At 41.8% G+C, this 12546-nt stretch overlaps 1 protein-coding gene across 4 annotated transcripts in view; it reads right to left on the bottom strand.

Moving 5' to 3' along the window:
• Nucleotides 1-32: 32 nt before the first annotated feature.
• The window catches only part of LOC119178128 (uncharacterized), a 435306-nt gene continuing 422792 nt past the window's right edge, over nt 33-12546 (bottom strand). The window contains exon 15 of one of the 4 annotated variants that reach the window (XM_075890939.1): nt 33-227. In XM_075890939.1, coding sequence (XP_075747054.1) covers nt 130-227 — 98 coding nt within the window. In that variant the 3' untranslated portion in view covers nt 33-129. Of the gene's footprint in view, nt 228-9524; nt 10021-12546 lie in introns of those variants that run through there. The other 3 variants (XM_075890937.1, XM_075890941.1, XM_075890940.1) reach the window with 3 other exon arrangements.

Raw genomic sequence — 12546 nt, 5'->3', positions numbered from 1 at the left:
AAAACAAAGGCAAACGTAAGCTTCCTCACTTTATATGTTTATTCTGCAGTTGTATATATGTACAATGTTTTCATGCAACCCAACTATACAGTCGATGGAGTGGTATTCCTGCTAGATCAGTTCTCTCTTTCAGTCAATTTTCGTGCTCTTGGCCGTGAATACGTATTCGGTGTGCGACGTTTTACCACCGAGATGTGAGGCTTGTATCATTCTGTTGCTGGGAATAGCTGGAAAGAACAAACATAATGATTAATACTTAGAGAAAGGCAGACTATTTACATGACTAGTTGCACAGTCGCATGCGTTTATAAGCTCTACTCGCACAATTCGGCAAAACAAGTTTGTGGGTATATACACAAATAAAAAAACTATGCACACACAATAATTATGTCAATGCGTTGAGATTCTGAACGTGCTTGAAGCCTCGGAGCACACAGTTTCTTCGTAATATGTTGCTGAAAAACAAAGAGTACAACAAATATATTAAGGACAACCCATCTTACTTTCAAAATGGGCCAGGCAGATATTTTTCAGTCGGCATTCACCACCCATTTGTGACCTGATATAACGTGAAAATATTTCGTAGGACTTTAGCAACCAAGCATGCATCTTGCCAGACTTCCTTTCACTACAACGAGACAAGTGCATTTCGCTATCCACACTTTTTGCAGTCCTTGTTTCAGTCCTTGTTGCAGTGCTTTATAAAGGAAAAAATAGCAATATTTATCATGCTCTTTTAATACAAATGAACAAAAACACGAAAGGCGTGTATTTACACGTAAACCATCAACGATGGCTGATACGTGAGCCGTTCACCTGAACCATTCTTATCCGTCAACTAGAAGAGTCTACCTGATTGACACATCAGTTGCGCAGATCAAAGCGAATTTTGTCATGAGAGAAAACTGGCCTTTTCGGTGTAGACAACTATACCTCTAGGTATAGAAAACTATCCTTTTCATGCCAAGAGCACAAAAATTGACCCAAAGGGAGAACTGATGTAGCAGGAATACCACTCCATCGACTGTATAGTTGGGTTGCACAAGGCCTCCTGCAAATCGTTCTATGAGAAAATTGCTGCATGAAAACATAGTGCATTTATATAACTGCAGAATAAACATATAAAGTGAGAAAGCTTAGGTTCGTCTTGCTTTTATTGCGTGTTACGTACTAACAAGCTAACAAGTGCATACTTTGGAGGTGCTTAATTTAGTCTTACATGTGCACTGAGCCAATGTCATGTGCACAAAATACCAAAAATAAAGAAAAGCAGAGCAAGGAACATCGACGAGCCACCTGCAGCCGGCGGTAAATCGACACGTATGTAAGGTCGGGCCATGGTCAACCCGCGTGCGGTACACGCTCGTGCCTCTTCGGCGAACGTGGTCAGGCCTACGTTGTGTTCCGACATCAGTCGTCATGAGGCCAATGTCAATCCCCAACACCTGCCCTACGTTCGTTACCAAGATCGGGTCAACCACTTCGCAGTCGGTAACATACCTCTCGCCGACTTCTTTCCGAAAACAAATTGTTGCTTGGAGATTCGAATGATGCTAAGAAGTGATGCTTGGAGAATTTGAATGATATAAGTGGCACGTTTTTTCGAAAAAAAATTGTTAGAGCAGCACATCTCCTGTCTTTTCTCGTTCTTGTGTTTGTCCTAACGCTGCCCCATATTTTTTAATTTTTATTTGTTTATTTACAAATACTGCAGGCCCTACTCGGACCCAAGCAGGAGTGGGAATATCAATAAAAACAGTACCAACAATAAAGCTTACAACTATCGACAGGTTAGGTAGTAAACCACAATGACCAAGCAGAAGAAAATGCTTTATAATAACAAACACACAACATTGTAAGTGATACAATGAGCTTGTACTATAATTCAACACATGATCGAGATAAACAATATGTATAAAAAAGTGAATGCGAGAATCAATTGCCACAAAACTGTTCAGCATAAACAGAACTTTACATATCAAACGAAGGGTTATTTAAAAACTGAACAAATGATTCAGCTGTATTAGCGTTTGCAACTTCTTCAGGTAATTTTTTTCATTGTGATATAGCATGTGGAAAAAGGGAATACTGACGTATATTAAGATTACTAAACGGCTGCTGGACTGTTCTGCTGTGGTTTCACTATTGAAGAATCAATGTCGTGCTTAAATTCAAGCAACTGTGTAACAGTAGCATAGCAAGCACGAAAGCGGTGCTGTGATCAGGAAAGTATATTGTGAGCCTTTAAGTATTCTACAATGCATTTGTTAATGATATGCTCGAAAAGTTCTGAGAGCGAGGACATTAGCCTATAATTTGAAATAATTTCTTTGTTTCCGGGCCTAAATACTGCACGACGTTTGCTAATTTGCACAACCGCAAACTGTTGCACATATCATTGATTTTTTAAATATTGCAGTATGATAGTGCATCATTCTAAGTACTACTTTAGAAATATATTTGGAATAGCGTCTGGGCCAGGTAGTTTCGTAACCTGAAGATTTCATATAAGTTTATGTGCCCCAGAAAAGCTTAGTTCAAGTTAAAAAGAGCAGGTAGATTGTTTCGCGTGGAAAATGAAGGAGTGATGCCATTATCAGTAGATAAAACGTATTTGAATTATTATCCATGGCATTTGCTGTAGCTTCAGGATTTGTGGAGGATTGATCATCCACAAATGGCGGAACATGGGAGAGGCCTTTGTCCTGCAGTGGACGTAGTCAGGCTGATGATGATGATGATCTTCATCAAAATAAGCGATCAAGGCATAAACAATGCAGGACTAACCAATCTCTGAAATCTGGATGAATTTTTTTTTTTCAGAAATGTAGCCAAAGGCATTTCTAAAGCATTATCTCTTAGCCTCTTTCATTTTAGCTTCTAATTTACTTTCCAAGGCATTAAATGAAGCATTATGATCGAACTTCAAAAGACGATTCTTATGTGGGCACTCTATATGCGATGAGTGAGACGCATTATGATTGAATTGTACCATGGGTGTTTTGGGTTCCATTTAATATATTTTTGAGGCACATAGTTTGATAGGCCTTCACGAAGAAAGTCACAGACATTAAAAAACAGAGCTTTCAAATTGCAAAAATTGCCACGACATTCAAATGCCCCAAAAGGTGAGGTGAGGCTAATGTGGCCAGTATATACGGAAGTATCATCAACTTTTAAACAGTTCCAAACTTTTGATATCAGGTCTTTGAACAAATACGTTCAGTTCGAGGCAACTTCAATAGCTGTATGGTCAGAAAACTTTTTAATGGCTTCACATTTTACGCTGTGTGAGAGTAGCACGCAGCGCGGCAGTGAACTAAGGCTGCAGCTAACTCTTTTTAATCCAATCTCGTGGAAATGTAAAACACTGGTGAGAGTAAATACGACCCCTTCTGAGAAAAGAGCAATGTCGTGCAGCAATATCATAGCGCGTAGAACGTGACACAAAGCGTTGCTAATGCATGCTGAAACAGCTAGCGGAGGTACCCCCACTCGCAACCATACCCTTATATTCAAAGCTCACAGTTGCGGATCGAGCCAAGCAGCCTCCTACCTCAACGTCTCTTCATACTCCTTCGTCCAGCAAAAGACAAACAGGGCTGGCTCCCTTTCTGGTTCAACAGCAATTGGGGGCAAGCGTCGCACTCAGACTGATTAATCGCATGTGCTTTCAGTGTGATGAAAATAAGCAGCTAGCTTGGTCCACATAGATGCTTAGAAGATGTTGCTCGCTAGCACTCGCGAGATTTTACTCTTGAGTGAAGCATACAATGCGCTGTGCACACAAAATTTATTAATTTGTACTTTATATGGCACATGACAGCGATTCTGAAAGCCTCTACCGAGTCTCCATATAATTTTTCTCGCAATAAAAAAATTACAAAAATTGTCAAATTGGGCTGGCCTTTTTCTGGAAAGTTGCATCGTCATCGCTGTAAAGAATTTGTTCATTGAGAGAATGAAATAATCTGCTTCCTCTTTGTTTGGTTGCATTATCCACTATACTTCACTAAAGTTTTTCACCACAATTCTTACAGGCTATATCTCTACGACACTTTTGTCTTCAATAAGCACGCGTGCAACGTGGGCACTAAACGTAGAGCCTATCACGATTTCGATCTTGTCGCCTACACTCTTGTCATTTCCGCTTACGCGATCAGAAACTCACAAAATGACGCGATATTACAAGTTCATCGCACGCGATAATCATGCAAGATCAGTAGGAGCAATAGGGAATGTATGAGAAAGCAAGGTTGGAGACAATTAACAACTTGTCTTGTCGCCTAGAAGATCTTGGCTCATATACCCACAAGGGGGATTGGTCACACTGTACCTTATAATGGAAATTTTTTATACAACGCTTGCTAAAAAGAGAGAAATTAGATAATAGTAACAATAATGTTCCTTTGAAAAACGTAAAAAAGTGCAGAAGAATTCGGTAAACCAGAATATATAAAACAAATTGGCAAGAACGAAGAAGAAGGACAAAGAATTGGATATATCTGGCCATATGCTCTGGCAGTACCACTAGTAGCGTATCCTTCCGGTTGCCTGAATGAATTTACGTAGCGCTGACCATAAAGTTTTCTTTTAGAAAACTCTATGGTCAGTTTTTTTTTAGGAAACTCTATGGCGCTGACAGAATAGCACTGCGGCTCGCACCTGACTGACTGGTTCCAAACGATAAAAGGGTGGTTGTATTAACTGGCAATCCGAGCATAAGAATCGGTTTCTCAAGAATTATTCGGCACAGTGAGGCGAAGCGGCGGCATGTAAGAAGAAAATGATCTGTTGTTTCCGGTTCATTGCAAACTACACATAGAGTAGTTAATGGAAATCCTGATTTGTGGAGATGAAAATTTAATCGAGGAACTCTACAGCGAAAGCTTGTGAGGGTCGCCTCACATTGACGGGAAAGGCATTTTGTGGTGTTCCATGTGAATTGCAAGTGCCGAAATTTTTCTAAGTGTAGGAGCAATGTTTCGTCGATTTTTAAGATTAACAGGCGTTTGAATCGTTCGGCAGTAATAAAAGGAAACTCTGGAGCTGTTAGTACCACCAGGAAATTTAAAGATGCTGAAGCGAGCGAGTCAGCAATTTCATTTAGTGCAATTCCAGCATGCCCAGGGACCCAAATAAACCGTACTTGTGATAGGTTACGCGGTACAAAAGACCAAAATATTCTGAGGAGACTGCTTTGCGGACGTTAGCTGTGTATAAACAGACAAAGCATCCGAAATAACGATAGCTTTTGATTGCTGACAACTTAGTTTTCGAAGAGCCAATGTAATAGTTATAAATTCTGAAGATACATTGGTGTGAAGTCAGGCAATCGGAGCGCAAAAGACCAATTAAGCTGATGACAAAAAATACCTACTCTAGCCTTCTGAAGATTTTGCGTTGCATCAGTCGAAATTACTATGTAATTGAGAAAATGGCTCAGATGGTCTTGAAGGAGGCCCTCAAGAACATGCTTTGGAAGTAACTTGGCATTATTTAGGAAAATGTAATCGAAAATTAAGTCAACTGGCACCGAGCATATAGGTCTTGGGGAGTTAAATGCTGGAGGGAAACGTGAAGATTTGATAATGAAGACTCGACGAAAATGACTTGGGGTCTTTGATGACGACACGACGGGCGCTTAAAGAAGGAAACTGGATATTTGATGAAAACTGTCTGTGAACAGGAGAGGGGTGCATCGTAGAGTTTTAAAAATGTTTGCACGGTAAGCTGTTGAAATCTAGCACCAAGTGAAATGATTCGAGCTTCCAAATAAAGCATGCTATTCGCAACACACCTAGGTAGCCCGAGACACAGCCGCTGAGCTTGCCTTTCTAGCAATATAAGATGTTTCAATTTGTATTCAGCTGATCCGGAAAACAGAACGCAACTAAACTCCAGAATTGGGCGTACGTAAAGTTTGTATATCATAAGTAACGTATCCCTGTGCATCCCTGAATTCTTATTGCAAAACCGGCGCAGCAATCCTAGGGCGCTTTCTGCTTTACAGGTGTTTTATTCTATTTGTTGCTGCCAATTTAAATTGTCCACTTAAACAATGCCAAGATATTCTACAGCCGTTACTTGTGGAATCGGATCATTTCATTATGCAGTGAAAGAAATATGGGAATGGATAGAGGGAATACGAGCAGAGCATAACAACTTACATTTCTTTTATACTATGGACCATTCGAGAGTATGTGCCTTAATGTCACGTGGATCAAAGTTCTGGCCTCATAAAGAAACCCCACCCCCCTTAAAAAAAAACAGGAGAAAATGATGCGCTCGGTTATGTATCATCAGAAGTTGTTTTAAGGCCTTATATGGACAGGACATGCAAACACGGGCTCAAGGCAATAGTCAAGACAGCGCAAATGTCACTATCAAAAATCTTAAAGCTGCGGAGAAGGTAAAGTGATGTATTTTATGCCCAGGTTCCCCGCTCGGGTAACGGAAAGTCACAGTTTTGCCGCAAAGGCAAAGAAACGAACGGGATAGCAACAAAATTATAAGGTCACGCGCAAAATAGCAAGCAGATCGAAACGTGCCCCGCATTTCTCATGCACAAATGACGCACGAAACCTACTCACAGGTACAGATAAACCCGAATAAGCGTCCCTGTTGTTACTTCACTGTGTCTGAAAAGCACGCCCTCTTCACAAACAGAGACTGCGCAATGATTGCAGTGATCTTTGTGCGCCCGGTACCTACAACAGAATCATTCCGGTGAAAGCTCAAGGCCAGCCAAGACATACGAGTGTCCGCACCGCGAGATAAGCGCGCGCATTAGCATCCACTCTACTCCCATTCCGCGGGGCAAAGCACGCATGGGAGATGAGAGCGCGCGCCGCCGCGTTGTGACAATGACATTGCGCCATCTTGCCGGTAATGCTGAAAACACGATAGTTTCTCGTGAGATGCCCGTCACCAGCAGTAAATGGTAGGTATAAATATCTTGCCATCTGAACTTTTAGGGAGGTGCTTCTTTGTGGTTCAATGGTTAACACCTCGCACTCACAACTCAGAGGCCCCACGCTCAATTTTCCGCGCTGGAGTCTATATCTGAACTATTCTTCTTTCTTTTGTTTTTATAATATACATATATACATATGTATACATATACGGTGAGTAACATCGACGTCGATGCGAGCGGTAAAATCCAATGTACCCACATAGTTGCTATCACAATAATCAAGAATAACGGCGGTGCGCCAGAATCATTAACGGATGACGGCGGTGCATGCAGCGGTGCACAGCTTTAAGCCGAGCACCGAAGTCACGGTTTAATCGTGGCGCACGTGGCCAGAAAGTATGATTGCAGCGGTCACAAGGCCTGGGTCTATGGCGTGCAACAATCGCATTTTAGTCTTTCGTGATGGCAGATGCTTGGGCACAAAGGGATGCAGCGCACCTTTCTATTTGGCTCCCAAGTTCGGGATCCGTTGTTTGTGGCAGTCTTCCACGATTTGTAGAAGATGATAATGTGGGGTTTTATGGCGCAAAGGTTAATGGATGGCCAAAGAGCTCCATTCAAGTAGACAAGAGATGTGAACAATTACATAGTGCGTGGCTGTATAGAGGCCTTAAAATTCTTTACTAACACAGGTAAAACATAGAAGTATTAAAATCATGACTGTGATGTGATGTATGCGCAATAAGAGTGGATGGCGAAAGGTCGGGATAATAAAACCATGGCAGGGATGTAGCCACCGCACCCGTGCCCTCAGTACAGAGGTCGTGCTTTGGATCAGCTCGGAATATGGAGTGAAAACTATGTATATCACTTAAAAACGTAAACTGTGATTGAAGTTAAAAAAAGTGGCAGATCCCTTGCATAGTGGGAATTGATGATATGCGAAGCACGAATGAGGAAGGTTGATATGTCACCTTAAGATCAGCACAGCGTTACGAGGTGGAAGTAACTTATGCCGTACATGACTTCCATGTCAAGATTATCATGTTTGGACATGTCTTATATCATTGTCGTCTATTCACGTCATGTGATACCAAATTTGGTACATGTGCAGCTAGCGAAACGGTCGCAAGTGTGCTAAGAGCATATGTAATTATGACATGGCTTTCCTGTCCTGATTATCATCTTTGTGGCTGGCATTTTTTTCGTCGTCCATTCACGTCACGAAATACCAAGTTTGATAAATGGGAGCTAGCCAAACAGCTGCAAGCGCATCATGAGCGTGATTTTTGTCATGTTACATGACGCGTGTCATGATTATCATGTTTGCACCAGTCATATGCCTTCGTCATCCACTGAAGTCAAGTAATACTAAAATTGGCATATGTGTAGCTAGCAAAACGACCGTGAGTGCACTATGAGCGTAGCGTGTAGTCATCATTTACATGAACGTATGTCATGGTCATCATGTTTGGACGTGTCATTTACTTTCGTCGTCTGTTCACGTCATGTAATATCATATTTGGTATATGTGAAGCTAGCGAAACAACTGCGAGCGCATCATGAGGGTGGCATGTAGTCATGTTGTTACATGACGTGCATCTCATGATTATCATGTTTGCACCAGTCACATACCTTCGTCATTCATTCACATCTCGTAACAGCGAATTTGGTATATGCAAAGCTAGTGCAACTGCCGCGAGTGTATCATAAGTGTGGTGTGTAGTCATGTTGTAACATGACATACATGTCAATATTTCCATTTTAGGGTCTATCGCTTGTGTTCGTCATGCAGTCATGTCATACAACACCAGTTTTGCAACATGTCATGTGAACGAAACCACCGCAAGAGCAGCAACACCATGAACAGTAAATCACGACATTCATGGCATGCATATGTCATGATTGAAATGTTACGACTAGTCACTTATGCTCGTCTTACAGTCATGTTATGGCATAGAAAAATTTCGGTATAGATACCATAATTGAAACGTCCAGGTGAGCTAGAAATCATAGGTGGCTACACAGACAGACAGACAGACAGACAGACAGATAGATTCGCTCAAAGTCACCGAAGTTCGCCAAGAAATGCTTCTAATTAAAAAATTGGGCCCCTAACGATGAGCATCACAGAGTGTAGCGGGAGCTGCTGTGTGTAGGGTAGTAAAAAGTGCTTTTTTCTTAGAGCATCTACCTCAATGTATTGGACGAGAATGTGGAGTACCGTAAGTAAATCTCCACATCTTTCACACAATGGTGGATCCCCGGCAGACAAAAGATATGAGTGTGTAGAGTTTGTGTGTCCTGTTCTTAGCCTTCCAAGTGTGACTTCTGTGTGCTCTGATTTTGATAGTGGCAGCCAAATATCAAGTTGGGGGCTTAATAGCATGTAGTTCATTGTCTGTGCATCTGTCCCACATGCTCTGCCAATAGCACTTGAGCTTTCGTTTTACACAAGGTTTCAAGTCAAGTGCAGGAATTGGTATTGATGCATTGAAAGTGATGTCGTTGGGGGATGCAGCCAGCTTGTCCCCTAAAATTTTTTTATGTACTATCTTACAGTGCCCTGGCACCCAACAGACAACGATATGCTGTTGGGATGAATAAACTGTGCGTAAAAATGAGTAAAGTGATACTAGGACGAGGTTCTTGTGTTTTTTAGGAGTTTTCAGAGCTTTTACCACACTGAGGGAATCTGTGTATATTACCGCCTTTAGTTTTATCTGTTTGGTGTGTTTTACGGTTGCCAGTATTGCATAAGCTACTCCTGTGAAAGTTTTTGTATCAGGATGGAGAACGCCGGCCTCTGAAAAGGTTTGGCCTACCACTGCATATGACACAGAAGTGTTAGACTTTGAGGCATCGGTAAAGAACTCTGGGCATGTTTATTTATCCAGTAGTTCGAGGAAGTATGTATGAATGTGTGCAAACGGCGCATGCTCTGTGACTTCCATAAAAGAGACATCACAGTCTATAAGCTGCCACTGCCACGGCGGCAGATATGCAGCAGGAGCCATCAAACTGTGTTCAAGAAGTGGCACACCTGATTCTTCAGTGAGGCTCCTCACACGGTACGAGTAGGGCAGTCTCAACGAAGGACAGTTCTGGAACAAGCCAGAATTAGACAAATCACTAATTGTGAAATAAGAGGTAAATTGATTATCTGCCTTAACTTTTAGAAAGTATACAAAACACACGTAACATCTGTGTAGATGGAGCAACCATTCATTCTATTCCACATACAGGCTCTCTACAGGGCTAGTGCAAAAAGCACCCATAAAAAGGCGGATGCCCAAGTGGTGCCCAGAATCCAGCATCTTCAAAGCACTTGGTGTTGCAGATTGATAAACAACAATCCCCTTGTCTAGACAAGTTCGATTTAGGCTTTTGTAAAGGTTGAGCAGGCACTTTTTGTCGCTACCCCACGTAATTGGAGATAACACATTCAGAATATTCATGGCTTTTAGACTCTTATTTTTTATATGTTTAATGCGTGGTATGAAGGTCAGTTGAGAGTCTAATAGTGTGCCCAAAAACTTATTCTCAATATTTACAGGCAGACGCTGACCATGCAGGTCGATGCCAGGGTCATGGTGAAGGCCCCTCTTTCTAGAAAACAGGATGCAAGTGCTCGTTTGTACGTTCAGTTTAAGCCCATTTTCGTCCGACCATTGCGATATCTTGTTCAAACCTAATTAGACCTGGCGTAGGAGAGATCACGTGATTTAAAACCAACCTGTACATCATCAAAATATCTGAAGTAAAACATAAATTTGGTAGGATAGCAGGGCGCGAGTTCAATTTGACTAAAAAGTGTACAACTCAATACACCTTCCTGTGGAACTCCTGTTTCTTGAACAAAAGTATGGGACAAAGCAGTACCCACTCGAACATGCAATGTCCGATTGGACAGGTAGCTTTCGATTATTGCGAACATTCTACCCTGCACACGTAAGTGTGACAGATCTTGGAGTATGCCAAAGCGCCACATAGTGTCATACACCTTCTTCTTATCAAGGAACACAGAAAGAAAAAAGTGTTTATGAATGAAAGCATCACGAATCGTTGCCTCGATACCGACAAGGTGGTCAGTAGTAGATTTAGCTTCTCGAAACCTGCACTGGTATGGGTAAAGTAGGCTATTTGTTTCGAAGAAGTGCATCAGTCGTCTGTTCATCAGTTTTTCAAAAACCTTGCAAAGGCAGCTTGTCAACCCTATGGACCTGTAGCTTTGATGCTGAAGACGGGTCTTTGCCCTGTTTAAAAATCAGAATAATGATGGCTTCTTTCCAAGTGGAAGGCAACTCACAAGAAAACCGAACGGCATTATACAAGGAAAGTAGGCATTTTTGGGTTTCAGGGGGCAGATGTTTCAGCATTTCGTATATTATATGGTCGAAGCCTGGAGCAGTTCTGTTACAGCAATTTAGCCATGCGTGTAACTCAGCTAAGTTGAAAGGTTCATTGTATGCATCATTGTTTGTAGATTTGCACTCTATTTTTTTTTTCTATTCTTGCTTTGTAACAATGAAATGCTGGACTGTAATGGGATGAGCTGGAGACCTGTTCAAAGTGTGCATCGAGGGAGTTCACTTTGTCTTCCAAACCGTTGCCTTGTGTGTTTACTAGAAGAAGTGAATGTGCTTCTCGTCCCACTACCCTACTGACCAAGCTCCAGACTCTTGCTGCTTGTGTATATTAGTTGATTCTAGATATAAACTTCTGCCAGCTCTCCCTTCTGGCCATATGACGCATTCTCCTGCCTTGAAACTTGATGTTTTTAAAATTGACAAGGTTCTCGGCGGTTCGTGAGACTCGCAGCAGCCTCCATGCTTCGTTTTATTTTTTGCGTGCATTGAGACACACTCACTGTTCCACCAGGGGATGCGCAGTTTTCTGGGTAGTCCGGATGTTTACGGAATACACTTAGCTCCAGCTTCAACTAGAAAAGCAGTAAAGTACTGTACAGATGCCTCTAAGCTGGAACTGCAAATGTCAGTCCAATTTAAGCGAGCAGTCTTATGAAACTGGTCCCGATCGACTTTTTCTATGAGCCATTCGAAACGTGTGCAGAACATTCAGATGATGTTGGTGTATTAAATATTAAAGAAATATGGTCACTTCCATAAGGATTATTTATGACTTTCCATGTGAGCAAAGGTTGGAGTGATGGAGAGACATTGCTGAGGCCTATTAATGAGTAGGTATTGTTAGCGAGGCAATGTATGTTGGGTTCTTTCGACTTAAGAGGCATGCGCCAAAAGAGCAAAGAAACTGTTCAATTAAGCGGCACCGTGCATCGCAGCGAGAGTCACCTTGTAGGCTACTATGTTCATTAAAGTACCGTAGGACGAGATGCGATTCTAGGAGTTTGTCAATTATTGACTGAAATTCGTGTTCGTTCAGTTGATGGTGTGGAGCTATGGAAATACTGAAAATTGCTACCAGTTTGTTGAAGATGACAGCTCGGACAGCTACTGCCCCAGGGATGTTTGAAGGGATAAGTCCATACAGGCTAATCCTTGATTAACTATTACGGCAACACTAGATGGCGCAACCACATCATCTCGGTCCTTTCGAAAAATAATGTAATTGCGTGGGTAGCTGGTGTGTTTCAATTTTAAGTGTCT

This window comes from Rhipicephalus microplus, chromosome 3 (genome assembly GCF_043290135.1).
Source record: "Rhipicephalus microplus isolate Deutch F79 chromosome 3, USDA_Rmic, whole genome shotgun sequence".
Taxonomy (NCBI): domain Eukaryota; kingdom Metazoa; phylum Arthropoda; class Arachnida; order Ixodida; family Ixodidae; genus Rhipicephalus; species Rhipicephalus microplus.
The sequence above is the reverse complement of the archived record's forward strand: the minus strand, read 5'-3'. Positions and strand labels throughout refer to the sequence as shown.